General features: G+C 36.0%; 1 protein-coding gene across 1 annotated transcript in view; it reads left to right on the top strand.

Moving 5' to 3' along the window:
* DNAH12 (dynein axonemal heavy chain 12) overlaps positions 1–27812 on the top strand; it is a gene marked incomplete at its 3' end in the record, with an annotated part of 211639 nt that overhangs the window by 126310 nt on the left and 57517 nt on the right. Inside the window, exons 36-47 of the mRNA XM_082663999.1 lie at positions 283–471; positions 2176–2327; positions 5366–5504; positions 6525–6691; positions 8787–9042; positions 10772–11071; positions 11748–11926; positions 15812–16004; positions 17342–17503; positions 20922–21116; positions 25578–25711; positions 26965–27127. Coding sequence (XP_082520125.1) covers positions 283–471; positions 2176–2327; positions 5366–5504; positions 6525–6691; positions 8787–9042; positions 10772–11071; positions 11748–11926; positions 15812–16004; positions 17342–17503; positions 20922–21116; positions 25578–25711; positions 26965–27127 — 2229 coding nt within the window. The remainder of the gene's footprint in view (positions 1–282; positions 472–2175; positions 2328–5365; positions 5505–6524; positions 6692–8786; positions 9043–10771; positions 11072–11747; positions 11927–15811; positions 16005–17341; positions 17504–20921; positions 21117–25577; positions 25712–26964; positions 27128–27812) is intronic.

Raw genomic sequence — 27812 nt, 5'->3', positions numbered from 1 at the left:
GTAAATATTCTTGTACATATATCGTTTTGTCCAGTGGGAATATATTTGAAGATAAACTCCTAAAAGAGAAATTCCTAGGTCATTTGGCATGAGAATTTTAATTTAGATACATAGTGCCAGAGGAATGATTCGTTACGTGACTTAGATGTGCTCCATTCTACTTTATTTGTAAATCTGACCTTTTCCAAGTAGATTAATCAGAACTTAATGTACTATATTTTAGTTAATCTGTTAAAATTTCCTTTTAAATAGTTTAAATTAATTTTTCTTTTTAACCAACAGGCTTGCTTTATATTTTCTTTGATTTGGTCCATTGGAGGAAGTTGTGATACAGATGGTCGCATTGCTTTTGACAATTACATACGATTAGTCATATTGGGAAAAGATGAAAGCAACCCAATACCTGACTCTGTGGGTAAATGGGAATGCCACTTTGATGAAAAAGGCCTAGTCTATGACTACATGTATGAGGTATGATATAAAATGCTTGTTATGATAAGCTGTAAAACACAAAGTCTTAGATCAGCAGTCAAAAGTGGGTTCCCATCCTAGAGTTACTTTGACTCCTGTGGTTAGCATTTTAGTCCCTTCTCTTCAGTTTCTCCTCCTATAACTTGTGGACAGTATAGATAAACTTATTTTGAGAATATTTTATAATTTCAGATTTAAATTAAATCTATTTTCTCCAATTTAAAAAAGAATTCACGAGAAGATTCTTTTAAACAGTAAGCATTTGCATAATTATTTGATTCATGAAAATTTTACTTCACAGAGCCATAAGATCTGGATAGAGACTTATTACAATTTTACCTAAACCTAGAAACACAACTGACTAGCACAGCCAGGACTTGTACCCAGCTCTCCTGATTGCCAGTGCAGAAATCTTTCCCTAAAACCATGTTAACACAGAATTTTAAGAATATGACCAGAAAGAGAGTTTCATCCTCATTAGTCACAGTGGGAAGTGAATAGAATAACCTCTAAAACTAAAAAATCAAGAAGTGATAACACAAGCATATTCTTTAAGAATTGAAGGTAAATATCAAAATATCCAGCTTAAAGAGGCAAAGGTAGTTGCTGTTAGGAGAAAAGAGTAGGAAACTGCTGTTTTTCCTTAACTGTGTAAACTTTTGACTCTAAAATAGTGCATAAATAACTTTGATAAAAATAAAAGCTAAAACCTAAGAAATTAAGAATATGAATTACTGAAGAAACACTCACCCAAACTTGCAAAATTACCGTCACCCAGACACAAACCATATACATATACAACTTGCCAGAAAATATTTAAAGATTCTTAGATGCCAGCCATAGGACTGGAGTCCAAGAGACCGCCCTCTTTGCCAGGTGCTAACTCTTTTGTTGATTGATGGTGAGAGGCTTTAGGATCTCCAGGGAAGGGCAGGACAACTTGGAGAGGAAGATATCTGTGTGGGGGAGGGTGGATTCCCTAATCAGGATCACTTAGGGTATCAAGACAGCAGCTATTTAGCCCCTGGTTCAGAAGAACTTCAATAATGTAACAATCAGTCCAGCCATTCCAATATGTCCTGGCTGAATATCAGCCTGGATCAATATGCCAAAGAGAATAATTTTAGAGAAACAAATATGAGTTTATTTGATATTTTGTTTCTAGTTAGATTATTGCCCATTTACTTTAAAATATGAAAACATTAAGCCAAAGTCCTGTCAATTGTAACTTCAGCCACATCAGAGTGGCTCTCAGATAAATTCTTGATATATGCACAAGGACATCTTGAAGGCAGCCTGGAAAGATTAGAGTGTTAAGAGGACAGGGACTTCCCTGGTGGCACAGTGGTTAAGAATGCACCTGCCAATGTAAGGGACACGGGTTAGATCCCTGGTCTGGGAAGATCCCACAGGCCGCGGAGCAACTAAGCCCATGTGCCACAACTACTGTGCCTGCACTCTAGAGCCCGCAAGCCACAACTACTGAGCCTGCGAGCCACAACTACTGAGCCCATGCACCGCAACTATTGAAGCCCGCGTGCCTAGAGCCCATGCTCCACAACAAGAGAAGCCACTGTATTTCACAATAAAAAGGAGGAAAAGGCTGTAAAGTTTTTAAAAGCAAATATGATAACTGTGCTAAAAAGAGCCTTTTAGATAGCAAGTGCATGGTTATAATACTTTAAAATTTATGTTCTCTTATAGTTGAAAAACCGAGGTCGCTGGATCCACTGGAATGAATTAATTAAAAGTACTAATTTAGGAGATAAATGTGTCAAGATTCAAGATATCATAGTCCCTACAATGGATACAATTAGATATACATTTCTAATGGATTTGAGTATTACCTATGCAAAGTAAGAAACTCTATTATAAACATGCATTTTAAATATTATAGTACCTTTCTAATAGGATCATAGGATTTTAAAAATAATTTTTTTATTTTTATTTATTTTTGGCCGTGTAGGGTCTTTGTTGCTGCACACGGGCTTTCTCTAGTTGCGGCGAGTGGGGGCTACTCTTTGTTGTGATGTGCGGGCTTCTCATTGCAGTGGCTTCTCTTGTTGCGGAGCACGGGCTCTAGGTGCACGGGCTTCAGTAGTTGTGGCACACAGGCTCAGTCGTTGTGGCTTGCGGTGTCTAGAGAGCAGGCTCAGTAGTTGTGGTGCACGGGCTTAGTTGCTCCATGGCAAGTGGGATCTTCCCAGACCAGGGCTCGAACCCGTGTCCCCTGAATTGGCAGGCGGATTCTTAATCACTGTGCCACCAGGGAAGCCCAGGATCATAGGATTTTTGAAGTGAACTTTGAGGTCATCCATTTTCAGATAACAAGGACCCTGAGGGACTAATTGACATTTCCATAGTGACATCTGTTACTAGTGGTAAACCTGAAATCCAGGTTTCCTATTGCCCACTTCAAAGTCTTTACCATCATACTTTGTTGCCTCATAAGCCATCTTTTATTTCTTTTATTTGTAATAGCAGATTAAAAGTCAGTTACAGTGTTACTGTTAAAAAGGTATGCACTCTACTCACAGGTTCATTGTACTCCTGAGGGATAAGACTAACCATGATCCACATTTTCCCGTTTGGCATTTTTGAGATCTGTCCTATGCTAGTTCTTCATAACTTAAGATGAACATAAAAGACTCAGACTTAAATAAGAAGAGCACATCAAAAAAGATGAAAAGCCTAGCACGTACCATAGACATATCCATACCAATTTTCTTAATAACACTTTTATAGTTATTTTTCTTTGAAACACTAGCCATAATTTATCATTAATATTATTTAAACTGGGGCTTCCCTGGTGGTGCAGTGGTTAAGAATCCGCCTGCCAGTGCAGGGGACATGGGTTCAAGCCCTGGTCTGGGAAGATCCCATATGCCACGGAGCAACTAAGCCCATGTGCCCCAATTACTGAGCCTGCGCTCTAGAGCCTGTCAGCCACAACTACTGAGCCTGTGGGCCACAAGTACTGAAGCCCACGCACCTAGAGCCCGTGCTCCACAACAGGAGAAGCCATGGCAATGAGAAGCCCACGCACCACAACGAAGAGTAGCCCCCGCTCGCCACACCTAGAGAAAGCCTGCACACAGCAATGAAGACCCAATGCAGCCAAAAGTAAAAAAATAAATAAATAAAATTATTAAAAAAATATTATTTAAACTGGACAAGCTTACATTATATGCATGAATGTCATGGTTTATTGTTTTTGATGAAGAACCTGTTTCTGCGTGAATTTTGTGACAGTTTTATCCTGTTTATTAAAAAAAAAGAAAAATAGCTTATGAGCGAACATTATTTTATCCCTATTTTGTACCCATAGTTGCATTTTTGCATTTAGAGGCTAATATTAAAAACTTCATTAAGCAAGGAGAGTACTTGTCAATGCTGGGGAATTCCTGGTACAGGAATTCTCTTGTTCCATGAACCATTTGTCAGAATAATGCTTTTGAATGAATAAGTACAAACATAGGATTATAAAGCAAACCACATATTAAAATATATTTATTAAAATATTGAACAAATTTGAGCTATAGTAGTAATAATGTGCTTTTTATTAACACATTAAATAATAAGATCCAGCAGTGAGTCTGATGATCATAATTTTGAAGAAGCAATGGGCATAAGTGATATTTTTGAGATATCTCTAACAATTGTAATATTTAGTATAATATCTGTGATTTCTATTGATGACAAATATTAACAATATTATTATTGATAATAAAGTACACAGGTACTATATTATAAATTGCTCCATTTTAGTTAAGGGTAGTGAAAGTAAAGGTATAAACTCTATGTCATCTAAGTTCACAAACTCTCAATATTGTCTTAGAATTTCTTCAGTTTGATCCATGGACCTCAAGTTAAGAACAGTGTTTATTTAGTAAAATTATTTTAATAAATAGTTTTCCATAACGTGTTACTCAGACTGGAAAGCATAGATGAATTCTCAGGCATCACTGTAGTTCTAAATGATCTTTTTTTGTTTATAGTATTAATTTTATGTTTCTACTTCAATGATAATTTTAAAAATTAATATTATCATTATTTGGGTCATATAGATGACTCTTTATACCTGATTACTGCTGCTCAGTTTTAGTGCCAGCCTTTGTGTTTGTCTTTATGTAGCATGTGATGCCAAGTTGTCAATTAAAGTGACAGTATTTAATTTTTAATTCAGTATGTCTCAAACTGGGATTCTCCAGGGTTCTGTGAACATAAACTCTTAGGATTTTTTTTTTCCCTTTAAAATTAGTTCAGACCACTCAAAAATGAGAAACCCTGCTTTTGAAGCCCTTGGAATAGGGAATTCCTTAGAGTTTGCTTTTAGACAAGTATTTTCAGTTAGTAACACTGACTTGATTCAAAAATGCTATTAATGGGCATATATAACCGTTACCTTTAGAATTCATTGTTATTTAGTTTCTCACAAAAACTTTGTGCTGTTGAGATAACTGCGAAACACTTTCAACCTCTCTTATTGTCATCATCCTATTAGTCTATTCCACACAGCACCCTCTTGCCTGTATCTCTAACTAAAAAGTACAAATACATCACTTTTCTGAGGAGACAAACTTTGGCTTTTTTTTTTTTTTTCTGAAAAGTTAAGCATGTTACTACTCGTTTTATGAGTGTTTTTACATATAGCAATGTTACATTTGTTCAAATAATAGTTTGTTACTATTTAAATTTCAGTAAGTAAGCAAAACGGTGCCAATTGTTACTTTCACCGGTCTTTTATGAAATTACAATGATAAATTGAAATGTGAGTTTTTGGATGAAGTTGATTTGATTACTATTTAGGTTTTCAATTAAATCCAGCCTCCTCTAATTGAAATGTATTCTGACTTTTTCTCCTTTTGAATGATATGTTCACTGTTTCATTAAGGCCGCTACTTTTTGTGGGTCCAACGGGTACAGGAAAATCAGTGTATGTGAAGAATAAGCTGATGAATCACTTGGAAAAGGACCTGTACTTTCCTTTTTATGTTAATTTCTCCGCACGGACCAGTGCCAATCAGGTTCAGGTTAGTTAAAAGCCAGAAACATGGGTCTATAGTTATTAATTTTTTTGCCTTTTTGATTAGCATTTAAAACTGTATTTTAAATGAGCAGCTGTGTAAATCCTCTATGAATTTAAATAAAACTTCAAAATTTCTTTTTGGCATTACAAGTAAGTTTTAAGGACAAAAGTTCAAGAGAACATTTTTGCATTAATACTGAATTGTTGAGCTTTGTCATCATTTTTTTCAAGCCCAAGAAGCAACAATTGATTTCTTAACTGGAGAAGTAAAGGAGAAGAGAGGGAGGGTGGAAGAGAGAGAGGGAAGGAGAGAGAGAAGGAGACAAGGGGAGAGAGAGAGAGAGAGAGAAAACTTGTTCTTTCGAGACTCTCCTAGATGGTCCCCTAGGGGTATTTGCTGCCTACTGAAGTTCTGTCAGTGAAAGATCTTTCAAACCATATACTGTTTATTGTATGACCTTCTGTGACAGGAAACTGTGCATCCCACCCTTTACCCCCAGAGGTACCAAGATGAAAGTACTGCATGAGATCTTTTCTAATCACCATTTTTATCATCCATTCCTAAATTTATATCTGTCCATTCTCTCCTGATCTATGGTGCTCATTTTCATTGTTTTAAGCCAGTAGAATTCCCTAATTTCAAAATACTACAGATTTAGATTAGTGCTTTTAGATATTAAGTTAAAGTTAATAGATATGTTGGGGTATCCAATATAGAAAATATTTTGTGTGTGTTTGTGCATATGTGTGTATACAATATAAATATATAAATAGGTGTAACAATTGGTTACATATAAACATGTAACAATTCTGAGCACATAGAAGGATTTCAATATATGCTCTTTGAATGATGTTGAATATGAAGTTTGGTATAACCCTAAAATGAATAAATATAAATGAATAAACATGCACATAGTGTTGCTTGGCATTATTTCCTTACATAATTAGACTGTTAAATTTCTTTTTTTTTTTCTGGTGTTAAGTATGGCTTTAAATATACTACTATTTCTTTTTTATATTTTAGAACATTATCATGGCTAGGCTGGATAAAAGACGCAAAGGAGTTTTTGGACCACCTATGGGAAAGAAGTGCATAATTTTTATAGATGACATGAATATGCCTGCATTGGAGAAATATGGAGCTCAACCTCCTATTGAATTATTACGACAGTTTTTTGACTGTGGGAATTGGTAACTATTTAATTAAAGTCTTAAGTAGCCATGCTGAAGTTATTTCTTGTTCTCTTTTTCTATTTTAATTTCTCACATCAAAATAATACATTTTCTCAAATTACTTATGGAAGAAAATGGTTGCTCAGATTTTCCTATAAAGAAAATTTTAGAAGACTTTTCTATACCTTTTTATACCATGGAAGAATAATCCAGTATTAATTTTTGTCCTTTTTATCTACTACTTTCAATTATTAAATATAATTTACAAATTACATCTTTTACTATCAACCAGCACTGAGAATTTGTGGGTAGTCTCCAACCTAAGTAACCGTAATCAGCACCCTATGTTTCTACCATTTTAAAATTCTTTATATTATCTATAACTATTTGGGACTACTGTATCCTTGGGATGGCTTGGTTTTGACAGCAATTTCGTAGATAACTCTTCCATTCCTCCCACCCTATTTTATGATGACATGGTTAGTTTCCAACAAATAAGACATTGTATCTTTTAGTTCAGATTAATAATTCTTCATTTCCTCCTGTTAAAATACTTTCCTAATCCCTAATATGCCATGATTTTTATCTCAAGGCAAGGGTAACCTAACTGTGAAGCTAAGTCATATTTTGGGATTATATTTTTGTTGTTGTTATTGCATGCCCTTGGAATCCTGCCTCCAGGAGATAACCACTGTTAATAGTTTATTCCCTATTCTTCCAAGGTTTTTTTCTATATAAATATATTTTTATTAAAAAAAGACCCATAATACATATAATGTTTTTGCAACTTATTTGCACTTAAATATTTATCGATATTATTTGTCTGTCTCATTCATTTTGTTCCCTTTTAGTACTGTTTAGTTTTGTGGATCTTGCTATAATTTACTTAACCAGTCCCTTATTGACAGTTACTAGAGTTGTTGTCAAAAATCAAGTCATATTTTCATACTTTCTATGGTACTTTTAGACTAAGAACTGGCTATATAGATTTCTTCCATAACCACCCCCCTTTTTTGCAAGAACTTCAATATTAAAGGACTTTATGACCTGTTGGAAATAAGCAGCTTTTCACTTTGAGTGGTTCCAGCTAAACTGAGTCATTTGTATACCCCTTCTGATTAAAACTTCTTTGAAGCTTTGTTATTCCCTAATGGGTCTCTTTTTATATAACAAAATTGTGTATAGGTTCTATTTATACATTCTTTTGTGCTCCAAAGATAAGATTTGAGATGAGAAAAAGAAATCAGGACTTAGCTGTAAGTAGAATAAGTGTATAGTTTATTGTTCAAACCAGGACATTTCTGAGAGAAAAAGGGGAGTGTTAATAGTTACTACAGGACAGGCACAAACAACAATTGTCCTAGGCAAAGTGGGACATATTGTCATTTACCTGTAACCATTCACAAAAAAGATTGATCTCTCATCCATACTTCTGGATTTGGAGTGTGAAGAGGCAAAGGAGAGTCAAATTGGAAAGAACTGAAAAAAAGAAAGGCAAGAGCAAGAGGAAGGGACCTTCTAGATACTCAGAATCTGGGCAACAGAATCAGTGTCACTGAAAGGAGAAATAGAGTGCTGCTTTAAAACAAGTTTTCTCTGCAGATTGGTGGTTGCCTGAGGTGGGGGATAGGGGGAGCAAAATAGGTGAAGAGGATCAAAAGATACAAATTACTAGTTATAAAATGAGTAAGTCAGGGGCTGTAATGTACATCATGGTGACTATAGTTAATAATACTGTATCACATATTTGAAAGTAGCTAGGAGGGTGAATCTTGAAAGTTATCACAAGAAAAAAAATTTTGTAACTATGTATGGTGACAAATGTTAACTGGACTTATTGTGGTGATCATTTTACAATTTGGACAAATATCAAATCATTACGGTGTACACGGACACTAATATAATGTTATGTCAGTTATACCTCAATTTAAAAAAAAAGAAATAAAAATTATAGAAATCCTTAAAAAAAAACTTCTCTCTTACTCCAAGCATTATCTAATCTTCTTCCATTTAAAGAAGCTAAAATCAGATTAATTTTCTAAGGAGATCTACTTTTCAATCCATCTTGTTGGCTTTATAACTGATCGTTTTGGAATTTTTATGTGCTTTCAAGGTATGACCTTAAGGACACAAGTAAAATCACGTTGGTTGACATAGAACTGATTGCTGCCATGGGCCCTCCAGGTGGTGGAAGAAATCCAGTCACTCCCCGTTTTATTAGACATTTCAACATCTGCACTATTAATACTTTTAGTGATGAAACCATGGTCCGAATCTTCTCATCAATTGTAGCATTCTACCTTAGGACTCGAGAATTTCCTCCAGAGTACTTTTTAGTTGGGAACCAAATTGTCAATGGGACTATGGAGGTGAGCAAAGAATGCAATAGAGTGTTTTAGTACTACATATATCCTTATTTGATCCTTCCTTTTTGTTTTTTTTAACTTCTTTTTTCCCTTAGCCACTTTAGTCTTCAGTGTCAGAGAAGCTGTTAGGAAGGCTTGAGAACAGGAAGATCATAGGCTTTGAAATTGGGGAATCTAACTGCGTTTGAGTCTTGACTGCTATTTCCTAGCTATCTGGCCTTGAGCAAGTAACTTGACCTTCCAGAAACTTACTTTTTAATCACTAAAATGGGAGATAATACCTATTTCACAAGGTTATTATAAGGAAATCATCCAGAACCAATATCTGCCATACTGTGGGTGTTTCCCTAATTGTTGGGTCCCTACTCTAGTATTTACTAATTTTCTCTTCTCTCTCTTCGTTCCCATTCTTCATGTTGCGTCAAAAAAAAAAAAAAGAAACTTAAGAAGCTTATGAATACATTATTTTTGCCAGACCACATAACTTAGGAGTAGCAGTGAAAAAAAAAAAAAAAGAGAATACAAGGGTGGGACTAGAAAACAAGATTGCCCATATGGCCAAAGAGCAGCCCTTAACTTATTCAGGGTGTGTTACCTGCTTCTGCTCAGAGGCCAGAGCCAGCCTCATCGGTGATGGTAAAAGGGAAAAAAATGTATCTAAGGTAATTTAGTGATAATCTCATTGAACTAAGCTTTCTGGATCCTTGATACAGTGGGGTTCACTTTGGCATCACTGCAACCAGAAGCAAAAAGCTCCCTAGAATCATTCCATCAGTTTCCAAGAGCACTGTATCTTTCTAAAGTTCTTCTGCCCCTGTTCTGGTGGAAAATTGGGTTGTTAAAATAGAGAAACTATGAGCAAAGAGATAGTACATTATTATAATTTCTGTACTTATACAGAAAAGTTCTTCTATTTATAAAATATGGTAGTTATATTTCAGGCATCTCCTGGAAAGAGAGGGGAGTTGGTTAGGCAAAAGAGGATACAGAAAGGATCCTCTTTTTTTTCTGTCTTTGATGTATTGTAGACCTACCATGTGTGGAGATTAGGGGAGATGAATTAGAGAACATATATAAATAAAAAATAATTTCATTTGGATTTTTTTTCAGGCTATATTATAAAAGGTTTAATTTACCTTTCTTAAAGAGGATGTTAAACTTCATTTGGTGAATTCAGCATGTAGTAAAAATATACTTCATTTTGATATTATAGCCAATTAAGATAGGAGGAGGAGAGGGGAGAGAGAAAACAAGAGAGAGAAGGGAAGGGAGAGAACACGTTGATTTGTTTTGAAGTCAGTGGTGGTCAAAGAAAATTGTTTCATCATCCTCTTCATTTCGAACGCTTCAGAATGAGTTATCTGATTTCACTTTCTACTAAAGTTTTTGTTAACTATTTAATGCAAGCTCATTCGCCTTTAAATGGAACAACCATAATTACTGGGAAATAAAAGCATTGTCACTTCTTGAGCTTGGATGGAATCAGATAATAATAAGTTCCCTCAACTTTGTAATGCCTGGTTGAGTGCTATAAACCAAAAGAAATAGATATATGCTATATTAGACTCAGTACTATACAATTTTCCAAGTCAATATGATCTGATAGGATAAATAAAATATTTTATATAATATACTGTCTTTTACAGTATATTACATTGTTGTTGGCTTTGTATTATTGACTTTGCTGATTATAAGCATTTTATTTTTGCTTTGTTGCTTTTTTCATATTCAGATATATAAACAATCCATGGAAAATCTTTTGCCCACTCCCACAAAATCTCATTACACTTTCAACTTGCGGGATTTTTCACGTGTCATCCGGGGCTGCTTGCTCATTGAAAGAGATGCCGTGCAGAACAAGCACACTATGATCCGTCTGTTTGTGCATGAGGTTCTCCGAGTGTTTTATGATCGTCTCATTAATGATAATGACCGATGCTGGCTGTTCACTTTAACCAAAAATGTTATAAGAGACCATTTTAAAGAATCATTTGATAGTATCTTTTCACATTTGAGGAAAGGGAATGCACCAGTGAGTATATTTAGTGATTAAAAATATATTAAGTTAAAACAATCCAATAGCATGAATTATTACAATCAACTTATCTTTGAAAGAATACTATTACTTCTTTTTTTTTTTAACATCTTTATTGGAGTATAATTGCTTTACAATGGTGTGTTAGTTTCTGCTTTATAACAAACTATTATTTCTTAATGATCATATTCTTTTAACTTTCCTCATAGATAGGTATTTATATTGAGAAGATTTGCTTTCAGAGGAATTATGTGTATAACATAGAAGTTATATGATAGGGATTGAATGATATAATAGATATAAGGTGCTTAACATGGTGACCATCCCTTAGTAATGACTCACAAAATGGGAGTTGCTCAGAATGACTTTTCCTGCCCCTGGGGGCAAAAAGCTTATATGATAGAAAAAACTGTTTTCTTTTTACTTCCTAAGGGTATAATATAATTTCAGGTGTTAATTTTACAAGTATATTATTTACTATCCTAATATTTAAAAGAATTATCTAATTGATAATCATCCCATAACATAGATAAAACAAAATTTTGTGTAACATTTTCTTAAATTTATTTTAGAAAAAAATTTTAAACTTTCTTAAATTTATTTCAGAAAAATTTTTGTTTTCAAATTATTTTAGAAAAAATTTTAATATAATTTGTTGATTTCTATTTTATAGGTAACTGAAGAGGACTTAAGAAATCTCATGTTTGGTGACTATATGAATCCTGACCTTGAAGGAGATGACAGAGTTTATATTGAAATTCCAAATATTCATGATTTTAGTGACATCGTGGAGCAATGCTTAGATGAGTATAATCAAACTCACAAAACAAGAATGAATCTTGTCATTTTTAGGTACCTATATTTGGTATTGATGATTAAAATTACTGTTTATAAAATTTTATTGTGAAATATTTAAAATGTACGAAAAGATAAAACTATGATGAACAACCTTGTACCCATCACCCAGCTTGAGACACAAAATACTAAACACAATATTGTAAATCAAATATACTTTGATTTTTAAAAAAAAGGGCATAAAATACTAGCAATTTATTTGAAGTCCCTTGGGTAGCCAGCCCTCCCTCACTGCATCCCTATTGTACCTTACGGGGATAAAAAGAAACTCATGTGTTTCTTTGTGTGTGTTCCTAAACATATATGCAATCTTATTTTGCATGTCGCATACTGTGCACATTCCTCTGCAAGTTGGTTTATTCTAGATTGTTTGTGAAATTCACAGAAGATGAATTATTACTACTGTATTGCACTGCATTGTATAATTTTAACAGAATGTAGTCATTCTTCTGAGATAGACTTCTAGGTAATTTCTAGTTTATGTAATTAAAAAAATGGTTTGAACATTCATGTCTCCTTAGTTACATGTGTAAGAACTTCTCTAGGCTATATTCTTAGAAATGGAATTATTGTGTCATGGTATGTAAGCATCTTCTACTTTACTAAGTTTTGCCAAAGTATCTTCAAAAATAATTATTGTTTTTAAGAGCTTCCATTGTTTCTCACCCTTCACAACACTTAGGATAGCCAGACTTGGTAAGTTTTGTCAGTCGAAGGAGAGTGGAATGGTATCTGACTGTGACTTTAGTTTTTTTGTTGTTTTTTTTTTAACATCTTTATTGGAGTATAACTGCTTTACAATGGTATGTTAGTTTCTGCTTTATAACAAAGTGGATCAGTTTATATCCCTGTATCTCTTCCCTCTTGCGTCTCCCTCCCTCCCACCCTCCCTATCCCACCCCTCTAGGTGGTCACAAAGCACCGAGCTGATCTCCCTGTGCTATGCGGCTGCTTCCCACTAGCTATCTATTTTAATTTGATAGTGTATATATGTCCATGCCACTCTCTCACTTTGTCCCATCTTACCCTTCCCCCTCCCCATATCCTCAAGTCCATTCTCTAGTAGGTCTGCGTCTTTATTCCTGTCTTGCCGCTAGGTTCTTCATGACCATTTTTTTGTTTGTTTTTTAGATTCCATGTATATGTGTTAGCATACGGTATTTGTTTTTCTCTTTCTGACTTACTTCACTCTGTATGACAGACTCTGGGTTCATCCACCTCACTACAAATAACTCAATTTCATTTCTTTTTATGGCTGAGTAATATTCCATTGTATATATGTGCCACATATTCTTTATCCATTCATCTGTTGATGGACACTTAGGTTGCTTCTATATCCTGGCTATCGTAAATAGAGCTGCAATGAATGTTGTAGTACATGACACTTCTTGAATTATGGTTTTCTCAGGGTATATGCCCAGTAGTGGGATTGCTGGGTTGTATGGTAGTTCTATTTTGAGTTTTTTAAGGAACCTCCGTACTGTTCTCCATAGTAGCTGTATCAATTTACATTCCCACCAACAGTGCAAGAGGGTTCCCTTTTCTCAACGCCCTCTCCAGCATTTATTGTTTGTAGATTTTTTTTTTTTTTTTTTTTTTTTTTTTTTTGCGGTACGCGGGCCTCTCAGTGCTGTGGCCCCTCCCGTTGTGGAGCACAGGCTCCGGACGCGCAGGCCCAGCGGCCATGGCCCACGGGCCCAGCCGCTCCACGGCATGTGGGATCCTCCCAGACCGGGGCACGAACCCACGTCCCCTGCATCGGCAGGCGGACTCTCAACCACTGCGCCACCAGGGAAGCCCTGTTTGTAGATTTTTTGATGATGACCATTCTGACCAGTGTGAGATGATATCTCCTTGCAGTTTTGATTTGCATTTCTCTAATGATTAATGATGTTGAGCATTCTTTCATGTGTTTGTTGGCAATCTGTATATCTTCTTTGGAGAAATGTCTATTTAGGTCTTCTGCCCATTTTTGGATTGGGTTGTTTGTTTTTTTGATATTGAGCTGCATGTGCTGCTTGTAAATTTTGGAGATTAATCCTTTGTCAGTTGCTTCATTTGCAAATATTTTCTCCCATTCTGAGGGTTCGTCTTGTTCATGGTTTCCTTTGCTGTGCAAAAGCTTTGAAGTTTCATTAGGTCCCATTTTTTTATTTTTGTTTTTATTTCCATTTCTCTAGGAGGTGGGTCAAAAATAATCTTGCTGTGATTTATGTCATAGAGTGTTCTGCCTATGTTTTCCTCTAAGAGTTTGATAGTTTCTGGCCTTACATTTAGGTCTTTAATCCATTTTGAGCTTATTTTTGTGTATGGTGTTAGGGAGTGATCTAATCTCATTCTTTTACATGTAGCTGTCCAGTTTTCCCAGCACCATTTATTGAAGAGACTGTCTTTTCTCCACTGTATATTTTTGCCTCCTTTATCAAAGATAAGGTGACCATACATGCATGGGTTTATCTCTGGGCTTTCTATCTTGTTCCATTGATCTATATTTCTGTTTTTGTGCCAGTACCATACTGTCTTGATTACTGTAGCTTTGTAGTATAGTCTGAAGTCCAGGAGCCTGTTTCCTCCAGCTCCATTTTTCTGTCTCAAGATTGCTTTGGCTATTCCGGATCTTTTGTGTTTCCATGCAAATTGTGAAATTTTTTGTTCTAGTTCTGTGAAAAATGTCAGTGGTAGTTTGATAGGGATTGCATGGAATCTGTAGATTGCTTTGGGTAGTATAGTCATTTTCACAATGTTAAGTCTTCCAATCCAAGAACATGGTATATCTCTCCATCTATTTGTATCATCTTTAATTTCTTTCATCAGTGTCTTATACTTTTCTGCATACAGGTCTTTTGTCTCCTTATGTAGGTTTATTCCTAGATATTTTATTCTTTTTGTTGCAATGGTAAATGGGAGTGTTTTCTTGATTTCACTTTCAGATTTTTCATCATTAGTGTATAGGAATGCAAGAGATTTCTGTGCATTAATTTTGTATCCTGCTACTTTACCAAATACATTGATTAGCTCTAGTAGTTTTCTGGTAGCATCTTTTGGATTCTCTATGTATAGTATCATGTCATCTGCAAATAGTGACAGCTTTACTTCTTCTTTTCCAATTTGGATTCCTTTTATTTCTCTTTTTCTCTGATTGCTGTGGCTAAAACTTCCAAAACTATGTTGAGTAATAGTGGTGAGAGTGGGCAACCTTGTCTTGTTCCTGATCTTAGTGGAAATGGTTTCAGTTTTTCATCATTGAGAACGATGTTGGCTGTGGGTTTGTCATATATGGCCTTTATTATGTTGAGGTAAGTTCCCTCTATGCCTACTTTGTGACTTTAGTTTTAATTCCCCTAATTACTAGTGAGGCTACGTTTCCTGAATTTACTATTTTGTATATAACTGATTTTCTATTTCTCACATAGAAATCCCAGTATTAAAAGATTGAATAAATTTTGGGGGTTTTTTGTTTTGTTTTGTTATTAGCCAAACTGTGTGGCTTGTGGGATCTTAGTTCCCCAACCAGGGATTGAACCTGGGCCCATGTGAAAGCCCAGAGTCCTAATCGCTGGACCACCAGGGAATTCCCAAAGAAATGTTTTTAATAAAAGCAATAATATACTCCCAGTATAAATGATTACCATTACATTTTATTTTTATAATTTGTATAGTACCTTTCCTGAATTTGTACCTCAAATAGTTTTCCTTTACATCAAATGATCCAATTGCAACTGCATTTGAAAAATCATGCTTTTTGATGATTACCTCTTTAAAATTGGGATAGTAATATATGGGGCAGCAAGGTCCATTTTTCTAGGAAAGCAAAATGATACTTATGTGTAAATATACATTTATATTCATATTTTCAAGTATAATAATATCGATATTTCATAGGTATGTATTGGAACATTTATCACGAATATGTCGAATTCTAAAGCAGTCTGGTGGAAATGCTTTGCTTGTTGGACTTGGAGGAAGTGGTCGTCAATCTTTAACTCGTCTGGCTACATCCATGGCAAAAATGCAAATTTTCCAACCAGAAATTTCCAAGAGCTATGGTATGAATGAATGGAGAGAGGACCTGAAGGTAAAATTGTGAGCAAATCTAGTGTCTAAAATAATATCAGTGCATTATTTTTTTAACATCTTTATTGGAGTATAATTGCTTTACAGTGGTGTGTTAGTTTCTGCTGTATAACAAAGTGAATCAGCTATACATATACATATATCCCCATATCCCCTCCTTCTTGCATCTCCCTTCCACCCTCCTTATCCCACCCCTCTAGGTGATCGCAAAGCACTGAGCTGATCTCCCTGTGCTATGTGGCTGCTTCCCACTGCTATCTATTTTACATTTGGTAGTGTATATATGTCCATGCCACTCTCTCACTTCGTCCCAGCTTACCCTTCCCCCACCCTGTGTCCTCAAGTCCATTCTCTACGTCTGCGTCTTTATTCCTGTCCTGCCCCTAGATTCTTCAGAACCATTTTTTTTTTTAGATTCTACATATATGTGTTACAATGCATTATTTTATCTGTAAAGAGAGAGCCAACCTGTATAGCTGTGTGCTAAATACACTGGTGATGATGATAATAATATTATCCCTAGAGCAGTTACTGTGTGTGCTGAGCACTGTTTTAAGTTCTTTATATACATGCTGTCACTCTATAGGTATGACAGTTCAATGCAGCAGGTATGGTTGTCTCTGTGTTTTACTGATGAGGAAACTGAAGTTGAGAGAAGGTATGCACAGCAGAGCAGGATTTATGACTTAAGTCTTATCCACTGCTGTTACCATGGCTGCTGCTGATTTTACCTTTATTCTAGTTCAGAGAGGCCTTATTTCAGGTAAATGTATGTTTTCCAGTAGACTTAAATATGAACCTCAATGAGGATGATGATGTCATTAATGTTGTCAAATCTTAATAGTTTCTTTGGAGCTGTGTTGCTGTTCCAGTAACAAATAGAATAGTGGAGTGCATACTTGGGGCTTCATCCTCATGTGCCTAGGGCTCTGCAGGCCCCAGAAGAGAGATGACCTAAAGTGGAAAAAAATAAGAGAGACATTACTGGACTTTTTAAACTTTCTCTGACCCTGACATACTAAAATTCTACATCCTAAAAGTTAGTGTAGAGAACTGGTCTTTATATTTTCGATCTTAGATGGACAGAGATTCTTTCTGTTTTCAAATCCATCTCAGTCCCTGAAGTAAGACTCTGAATCAATGAGTATGTCTAAGGGGTGGGCAAACTGGCCAGTTGGAGTCTCCCACCAAAAGGGTGGGAGAAATGGAGGCCCAGATTGAGAGCCCCACCAAAATGGAAGAGGTACTACTCTAAATTTGAGATGTTATCAAAAGAAAGGAAAGCAAAACCAACAGATTTCCACCAGATTCTGGTTATAAGTACATTTTTATTTTAAGGTTCTATTAAGGAATGTGGGCATGAGGGGCCAGAAGACAGTCTTTCTAATCACGGACACTCAGATTAAAGAGGAAGCTTTTCTAGAGGATATCGACAGTGTGCTCAATACTGGAGAAGTACCTAATATTTTTGCAGCAGATGAAAAACAAGAAGTGATGGAGGTAAGTGCTTTTTAGGGAGTGCTGCTCCCAACATGTCTTGAAGCTTTTCTGCTCTTCGGGATAAATATATCTTGTGCAGACGATTTTGGTAATTGAAAAATTAATGTATACTATTTTAATACTTTTTTGGTGAATTTTAAACAGCTTCGATAGTTAGACAGAGTTTTAATTCATTTTTTCCATAATGATGACAGTGTGTTTCATCCATTTGATCTTATTTAGCATGTTTTCTGAGTGATTAGAGATTTAAAATCATATCTTAGGGTTACAGTGATATGAGAAAATATAGCTTTAAAACACTACTTGATTAGCTTTTATGGTTTACCACTGGTTAGTAAAATTTTCAAATTTTAACAAAACTACTTGTATTAATTCTGATGTATCTGAGAGTCATGCTTTGTGATTTAATTGACAAAAAAATACATTTTTGAAGCACCCACTACTTCAGATGTCCTGACCTTTGACCCCCATTTCTAAGATCTTCCCATACAAGAGTTCAGCTAGTAATTTCCCCTTTCATGTACCGTAACTACTTTTACCCACAGATTTTATCACTCACACCGGGATGCTTCATTCCAGCCTCTAGTGATAGCATGTGGAGTAAAATGGTTTCACCCTGGTTGTTCAAGCACCCTGCTTTGTTTGTCTATGGAATGAAACTGTTATATACACAAAACAGTTCCTCCTACACAGCGTTGTTGTGAGTTCTGAGGATCAAGTGAAATAAGGCACTTATGGAATGTAAGGCACTTATGGAATGTCAGGCGCTTAGAAAGCCCTCAGTAAATCTGATACATTACCAGTTCATGGCCTGGCGTGGCTAAGGCTGCTAAAGAATCGTAATTCTCCTAATTTATAGGATAAATTCATCCCCCACACTCCTACCCAAGGAATAGGACACCTTGGGGAGTGGGATTTTCTAAGCTTTGCAAGGCTTTTCTGCTCACTGTAGCTATTGTTTACCTTTTCTTCTCATCACTTTGCTACAAAACTTTTCCATTGCTTCACTCTTTTATGGTATGACCCAACAGTAGCCTTAAGAACTTCTTTCCTTCATATTCCACCCTAGGAACACCGTATCAGTTTTTCCACAAGGAAATAGTCATGGTCAGAACTCAGGGGTACCAAAATGCATTCCTGTTTTTGCTTGCTTTATACTAATTTTTAAAAATATAAAAGGTAATTAAAAGAAGTTATATTAATTTCTTTACATACCCTGCATCCCACTTTGAAGACCACTTTGCTTATTTCATCCATCTGGCAAACATTTTACTGTAAACCTCACTTCCTATAACTGACCTGTGTAGCTTGGCCCTGGTACTGCCTAGAGGGCACCTCTTATAGACTCAGCACATCTCTCTGACGTCAACATCAGCGTTTTAGACTCAGAACCTCTGAGTTCTAGAAACCTCTGTTTCCTGACTACCTTTTCCACTGTTCCATTTGCACTCCTTGCAGAATTAAATTATTGCAGTATTTTTCTCAGTGTAGCAGTGACTTATTTACCACATTTAGTGATATTTTCTCAGTTCCCTTTTAAAATTGTGATTCATCTTTGAAATAATTCATCATTCCTTCTTTTAAACTCTGCTTTCTCTGGACTGCTATGAAATTTCATTCAGTTTGTTTCCTATCTCCCTAATTATTCCTTCAGTAACTAGTCTTTTTCTTGCTCCCCAGAATCAGTTGTGCTCCCAAAGTGTGTGTGTGTGTGTGTGTGTGTGCGTGTGCATGTGGATATTACTCCCTACTTCTACTCTAGAAGCATTAACCAATATTTCTGTGTAAATAACCCCTATATTTATATCACCATCCTGGCCCTTTCACGAACTCTTGTTCTACAGTTACAACCATGTATTACCTTTCTCTCTCTGAATGTCCCCCTGTTAACTCAGAGTTAATGCAGGTAGACCACCTGAACATAATTTCATAGATTGACACTGATCATAATAGTCGTAATTTGAGAATTACTGTCAGAATGAATATACAGAGTTGACTTACCGTTTCCCATAGATATAGCTATCATATATCTATAGTAGAGAATTCTTTTAGAAATAAATTCATTGTTATAACATTGGAAATTGTATGATCATTGTGACCACTCCCTAAATTTGCTATTGAAAAAAATTTAAATCTATTTATAAGATAATTTATTGACTATGAAACCTTTTCTGCTTTGAACAAGGAGAAAGGTAGGATATAAAAAGCTGAAAGGTACTTACCTGTGTGGAAAGAACTATTTTAAGTATTCACATGTAATGGCTTTTTGATTCCTCAACAATCCTTTGATATAGGTACTCTTTTCCCCATTTTACAGATGAGGAAACTAAGGTACAGAGAGGTTAAGTAACTTGCCTTCAGGTCACGTAGGTAATCAGCTGCAAGCAGGGATTTGAATTCAAGAAGTCTGGTTCTAGAGCCATTATTCCTAACCACATGTAAGATGCCTTTCTCATATAGAGATATACAAGGGAAGAAAATTAAAAATGACCTATAATCTCATTACCAAACAACTCTATTAACATTTCAAAAAATACAAATATTATAAGAATAAAATTAGATAATTCAAACAGCATAAGAACGTCCAAAATGGAAAAAAAATGATATAAACCAAGAAGCATGTCCAAGATAAAATATAAAGGCCTCTCTCTCACTCTCCCTTAAGTCCATCTCACCCAAAGTAACCACTATTAATAGTTCTTTGTGATTGCTTCCATAAAAAAGTGTGTATGTGCTCACACATATGCACCTATATATTTTTTAATTTAACAAAAAGGATCATATTATACATACTGTTGCACAGTTTGTTCTTGCATTTATTTTATCTTGCTGATCTTGCCATAGCACATGTTGATGCATCTCATTATTTTTAACAGTTGTATAAAATTACAATATATGGATGTTTAATAATGGTTTTATTTTTTATTATTTTTAAAATATTTATTTATTTATTTGGCTGTACCGGGTCTTAGTTGCGGCACACAGGATCTCAGTTGTGGCATCAGGCTCTAGTTCCCTGACCAGGGATCGAACCCAGGCCCTCTGAGTTGGGAGCGTGGAGTCTTAACCAGTGGACCACCAGGGAAGTCCCTATAATGTTTTTAACTGGACACTTTAGTTGTTTATATTTTTTCCTCCTAAAAACAATGTTGAATTATAGTCCCACACATATATCTTGGTGAACTTTTGTATTTTTATAAGTTAAATTTTTGTCAGATATTTGTTTTTAAATTATAGAATTACGGAATTGAAAGTAGTCTTCTAAGTGCAAGCTATGACAAAACCATTATTTTGATACAAAAGCAAAAATTTAAAGATATTTATAAGGGGAGTAATAAAAATTCTTAATATTCCAATATCTAGTAATCTTATCAGCATACCTGTTTTTATTTATGAGGTTTTTTCTGGTATTCCCTAGGGTGTTCATCCTGTGGCTCAGGCTGGCAATAAACACGATGAATTCAGTCCCTTAGCGCTGTTTGCTTTCTTTGTGAATCGCTGCAAAGATAATCTTCATGTTGTAGTGGCCTTTAGTCCCATTGGAGATGCCTTTCGAAATTACTTGAGGCAGTTCCCATCCCTCATCAATTGCTGTACCATTGACTGGTTTCAGGTTTGTAATTTGGGGGGGAAGGACAACTAAATCTTTTGGAATTTTGCTGAAATCTTACTCAACCTCTATTAATTTACATTCATCAAGTGTTTCTTGATCACTTACTCTAATGGCAGCACCAGGGACTGGTAAGACTACATGATCCCCAAAAGGAGCTCACACTCTAGACTGGAAGACAAAAAAGGCAGTCAGCAAATGAGCAGTCAACAATTATATAAAAGAGCCATAGTCTTGGTGTGGGAAATGTGTACTTATTAAGGCAGTGACTCTCTGAAATAGGAAAATGAATTCGTTACATAGAGGAGGGGGTGTATAAGGAACCAGCAGAATGTATTTTATATATACGTATATATATATATATACACACACACGTATATGTGTAAAGATATATATATAGAGAGAGATATATTTATCTATCTTTACATATATTTACTATAAGGAATTGGCTCACATGATTATGGAGGCTGACATGTTCCAAGATTTGCAGCTGGCAAGCTGGAGACCCACAAGAGCTGACGGTATGTAGTTCCAGTGTGAAGGCCAGCAAGCTTGAGACCTAGGAAGAAATGATATTTCCATCTGAGTCCAAAGGCAGGAAAAAACTGGTGTTCCTGCTTGAAGGCCATCAGGCAGGAGGAAGTCCCCCTTACCTGAGGGAGCGTCAGCCTTTTTGTTCTATTCAGGCCTTCAACTGATTGGATGAGGCTCGCTCACATTAGGGAGAGTAGCCTGCTTTACTCAGTCTGTTCATTTAAATATTGAACCCATCCAAAAATGCACCTCACAGAAACACCCAGAATAATGTTTGACCAAATATATGGGCACCCTTTGGCCCATAGCAAGTTGACACATAAAATTAACTATCACAAGATGTTAGTACGTGCAAAGGTGGAACAGTGGGGAGAGCATGGCTCATTTGGGCAAATAGTTTGGTATGGCTGACTGGCAATGAGGGCAGCAGAAGTTAAGTTGGAGCTTTAAGTGGGTGCCAGGCTATAAAGGAATTTGTAAATGTGCCTAGGAATTTGGTTTTATCCCAAAGACATTGTGGAGGCATTAACATATGTTTAGCTAATCAATATTTTAGGAATAACCCAAAACACTTGGAGGCTATATGGTGGATGATTTGGAGTGGGGCAAAACAAGAAACAGGAAGACCAACTTGGTGGCAATTTCAGTCATGCCAGCAGCAAATGATGCAGGCCACCACCTCATTTAAACAAGGCAAATCGTCACTGCCTGTGTAAAACCGTTAAGTATTTATGCTCTTGAGAAGGGTAGCTCCTGGTGCCTTCTATTTGTTTGTTTTATGCCTAATAGAATGTGGACTATAGATTGACCCTGGATAATTTCTTTTAAAGATAAATTTCTGATACTAATTTGTTTTATTCTCTCTTGCCTATTTATCAATTGCATGTTTGAAAAACTAATTCTACCCTTTTGAGGATTGCAATATGTTTCAGCTAGTGGATGTTTTAGTGTTTATACAACAATAAAAGCTGTGTGAAACAGTTTTGCTTTATGCAAACTATATCTTAATATTGCTTCCATTAAGTAGCCCCAAACCAGAACCAAACAAACAAATGAACAAAGCCTGTCCAACCATAAGTTTTTCTTTTGTGAAATCTTATAAATACAATTCTACGACTTCTGGATTTTTTTTTTTATAACCATGAGGCTTTCTGTTCTGTTATATGTGATTCATACTTGTTGGGGGAAATTTTTTAAAAGGTGGAACTAGGAGTTGCAAATAGATAAGGGAGATTAAGTGGATAACAGAGAGGAACAGAGATTTTATAGTGGAACATTGGGGTTATAGAACCTGTGTCAGGGGCGCTGATGGCATTGTTTGGGGCCTGGCTCTTTTAAACTCAGGAAGTGAGTGTAAACCACTGTGTCACATAGTCAGGAAGTCATTGACTTTTTGGATAGATCTCTGTTCTCCCAAGTAGGGTGTACTCTCACCAGAGGTGCCAAAACAACTCAGAGGATAACGGAAGGATTTACTGGAATATTCGCTTTTGTATGAAATATTTCACATGGATTAACATTGACACCCTTGCTCAGTTTGTACGTCAAGTGGCCATGTGTCACAGATGGTATGCAAGGTACCCTGAGGGATTCCTGCAATGAACTAAAAATTGAAGATACATAATGCAGTTGTATGTGGATAGTAAGAGAATGTCATAAACCAGTAGCAGCTAGCTCAAGCTCTGTGTCAGCTACATTATAAGGCAAAAACAATGACTACTTAACAAGATCTGGTAAGACATTGGTAAAAACAAATTTAAGCAGGCTATTTGGAATATGGATTTATATCAACTGTTTAAATAATAAAGGTTATCCCCAGGGTGTGTCGTGACTTGCAGTATTAGCTTATGATAGCGTGGTTACCTATCAACAGCCATTTTCTACCGACTCCATCTTTGCTGACAGAATTCTGATTTTGTTTGGGAAATCACTATCCATGTAGCCATGTATAATAGGGATTCATTCCTGGTTGGTCTAAGTCAGCATTGGTGCTCTCACTCCTCTTACTGTTGACCATTTTACACATGAGCCTGTTCATGACCCATTGCTTGCCAATGGATCTGGATTTAAAGTCTACCAGGGAGCTTTTGGGAGAAGCTTTCTCAGTATAAAAAGAGTTACATGATCGGAAAAGTCATATGACACTTATTTTGGCATTTTACAAAAATTCATTTATCTTAATAATCTTTAGATACCTCTTTTGAGGTTTAAAAAATATATATTAGTACAGTAATACCATATGCATATAATCTGTTAATAAGTATGTGCACACTGGTAGTATGTGCTTAAAACTTTTTTTTACTAATAGGGTGCTTGATCAAAAAAGTTTGACTTTTACCAGGATAGAGGGCCAGACACTGAAAAAATTGATCTTAAAATGCATATGGTCTACTATAAAGAAAAAAATTACAAGCATCTTGTTGAATCTAAATGAAATGAAGTTTGGAAAATACTCTAATGAGAAAATGGAGATTAATTACTCATTTAACATAAATTATTTCATTGAATAAATATTTCAAGTATTTATTTGACAAGAACTCTTTTAGGCACTGAAGATACCAGCAGTGAGGAAGAAGTCCTTGCTTTTGTGGACTTTACATTTTAGTGGTGAGTCAGGGAGACAGACAAAAACAAATAAATATATATGTCAGATATTGGTAAGTGCTAAGAAAAAATTCAGGATAATGGAAAGAGTAATGAGGGAAGGAATGCTGTTTTAGAAAGAGTGCATTGGGAAGACCTTCCTGGTAAATTGGCATTTGCACAGAGATGTGAAAGAGTGAACCACATGGAGGTCTAGGTGGGGAGGGTTCTAGTCAGAGGGACAGCAAATCCAATGGCCCAGAGGCAGAAGCACACTTGGTATATTCTAGGAAAAGCAAAGGAACCATTTCACTGAGATGGGGAATACTGGAAGAAAAGTGAATTTGTGAGGAAGAAAATCAGATGTTCAACTTTGGATGTTATAACAGGTAGGAATTATAATGGGCTGCTAGTAACAGAAACCCAAACTGAACACATAGGCTTTTTTTTCTTTTCCTCTCTCATATAGAAAAAAAATTGAAGGTAAGCAGACTGGGACGTTTGTGACTTAACAAAGTCATCAGAATCCCATGTTCTTCTTTTTTTTTTTTTTTTTTTTTTTGCTGTACGCAGGCCTCTCCGGAGCACAGGCTCCGGACGCACAGGCCCAGCGGCCACGGCCCACGGGCCCAGTCGCTCCACGGCACGCGGGATCCTCCCGGACCGGACACGAACCCGCGTCCCCTGCATTGGCAGGCCACTGCGCCACCAGGGAAGCCCCCCATGTTCTTCTTTACTATCCTTAGCATGTGGTTTCCATCTTCAGAGTCATCATATGGTCTAATGTGGCTGCTACATCTCCAGCTTTCACATCTGTGCTACGGAAACGAAGTAGAATAATGGAAAGTAGGGCAAAAAGGACCCATGCCAGCTCTATGTCATTCTCTAGAGAGCTTGCTTATATGTCATTATTTACTCTGAATTGCAAAGGAGTCTAGGAAATGTGGTATTATAACTGGGCATATTGCTATCTAGAATAAAATTGGAGTCCTAAGGAAAGGGGGCTGATAGGTATTAGGAGAGCAACTAAGCAGCCTGTGCCGTTGTCCTACTAAATTTGGGGTGCCTACTAGATGTCCAAGTGGAAGAGTTAGGGAAGCAGTGTAGTATATCTTTGATATGTAAATTATTATCTACCTTTCCTTTATATTGCGTTATCTTTAATTTTACTGTATAAAATATTTATTAGATCTTTCATTGTGCCCTTAATCCCCCTAATTCTATTTTCCCTATTAAGGTTTTAATTTTCTCAACCTCAAATTCTTCTCACACAGGAAGACAATTTATATAACTGAAGTGTGACTAATCGTCTTAACTTTTATTTGCTTTTCGTTTTCTTATTTTTAGCCATGGCCGGAAGACGCTCTTGAACTTGTAGCTGTGAAATTCTTAGAAACACTGGAGCTTACTGAAGTTGAACGACGAGAGATAGTTCCAATCTGCAAACACTTTCACACTTCCATTATGCATCTTTCAGAAAGGTTAATATTAATAAATTTTACAATAATGCCTTGTATTTTAAAGCATCTTTTTTTGTGAAAGCCTAAAATTTTAATAAGATTTCTATGGCTTCTAAGTCTCTCCAATCATTTAATAAGTTAAGACTTGTAAGTAATAGAAAGCTACTTGATCTAGGTTTCACAAAGAGAGGAATTTATTACAAAGATACAGGGATACCTTACAAAGTTTAAGGGAAAGAATACAGCTGTATCTTAGAAGTGACTGGAAGCAGGAGTTAAAAAGCCACCACAAACCCAGAAATGCTTTTTCTCTGTTTCTCATCCCTGTTTCTCTTGGGGCATCTGCTTTCTTCTTTCTCTTTACAGACTGAACTTTTTACTTCCCAGTATATATGGAGGAAACTGTGTGCCTCTCGATTCTCAATTTTACTTCTTGCAATTCCAGCTGTAGCAGAGATTGATTGGCTGTTCCAGCTCTCTAGTCTCAATTTATTCCAAAATATGATTAGCCTTGTTTGTGTCCAGTGCCCAATCCTGCTCTGATCTGCTGTGGTTATGGTGGCAGGTTTCACAGAACAAACATTGCTCTTGGGGCACTGGTTGGAAGTTCTCAGACAAGGAGGGAGATGGTTGGTGGGCTGTGGATGCCTTAAAAGTATAAGCTTTACCTCTGTTCATCTCTGAGATCCTCATTTCAAAGATGCTCATAGTATATTGCCAGAGTTTTACGGCCAGCTAGCATGTTTGGCTTGGACAGTTAACACCAATCAGTGGGCTCTAGTCTACATACTTGCTGTGAAACATCATTGCATCCATTGTTTTTATGTGTATGGGTAGTAGTCTCATATTTCTGGCCAAACCCTGTTCAACCAACATGTGACACGTGTGCAAGGAATGATGACTCATTCTTGCTATGCTATCTGCAGTCCCCTTTCCTACTATACTTTTGTACAGTATCTTGGGTCTCTTAGATCCTCCTGGCATATGAAACATGTAAAAAGACCTACCTATATCTTTCTTGCTATAGTTCTCTTTTGAGACATATCTTTGTTGATTTGTGCTTTTTAACTACACCATTGATATTTTGTAGACAAGATATTAGGAAATGGTTCTGTGTAAAATTCTAGGATTTTGTAAACTTCAAGTATTCAGCAGCCTCTGAATAAAATTAACCTTTATTCTTAAATGTTTGTTGTTAATGCTATGTCGAATTTACTTCTTACTCTGTAAAACCCATTACTTATAGTAAGATATGCTATCTGCCTCTCTTTTAGGTTCTTGCACACATTAGGACGACATAACTATGTTACTGCTACTTCTTACCTTGAACTTATTGCCTCATTTCGACAGCTTTTGACTGAGAGGCAACAAGCTGTAATGGAAGCAAAACAGCGATATGTGAATGGACTTGACAAATTAGCTTTTGCTGAGTCTCAGGTAAATTTGAGGAGCTGCTCAAATGGTAATACATAATGGGAAATAGAAGAGCTATAATTTATTGAGAATATATTATGTGCCAGGTACTGTGTTATGTGCTTCATGTGCATTCCTTCAATTATTCCTCATAACAACTCCATGAGGTAGACACTTTTATGATCCTCATTTTACAGATGAGTAAAGTGAATTTTACAGAAGTTCACTGAGTTTCCCAGACCACACAGACTCAAATACACCCAGTTTTATTCTTAATTTTTTGGCATTTGGAGAGAATATAATGTCAGGGTTGACTTTTTATTGTAATAGCTGGTTAAATATAAGATTGGGTTTTTTTTTAAATGAGTCAAGTGCTAGTAATACTTATTAGTATTATTTCAACATAGGCAACAGAGTGTTGGGGTGGTCTGGACGCACTGTATACCAGGCACATAGTATAATAGGGATAGCCCGAGCTGCCACCTTTTTTCTACCTGATTTTCTTCCTCAACAACTGCATTCTTCCACTGCCCTGTCATACTCAAGGAAGATAAAGTCTTTTGTGAAGAAAACTGGCCACACTCTCATGGTTTTGTTTATCATGTGAAGAACTGGAAAAAAAAAGTTAAGGTTTTCTGTCCCCAGTACCTTATGATACATTTAAGTTTCAATTTTCTCTGTTTGGCTTCCATAGCTATTGTAGTTATGA

The sequence above is a fragment of the Grampus griseus genome, assembly GCF_964374135.1.
Source record: "Grampus griseus genome assembly, chromosome: 10".
Taxonomy (NCBI): domain Eukaryota; kingdom Metazoa; phylum Chordata; class Mammalia; order Artiodactyla; family Delphinidae; genus Grampus; species Grampus griseus.
This window is presented reverse-complemented; position numbering and strand designations above follow the sequence as displayed.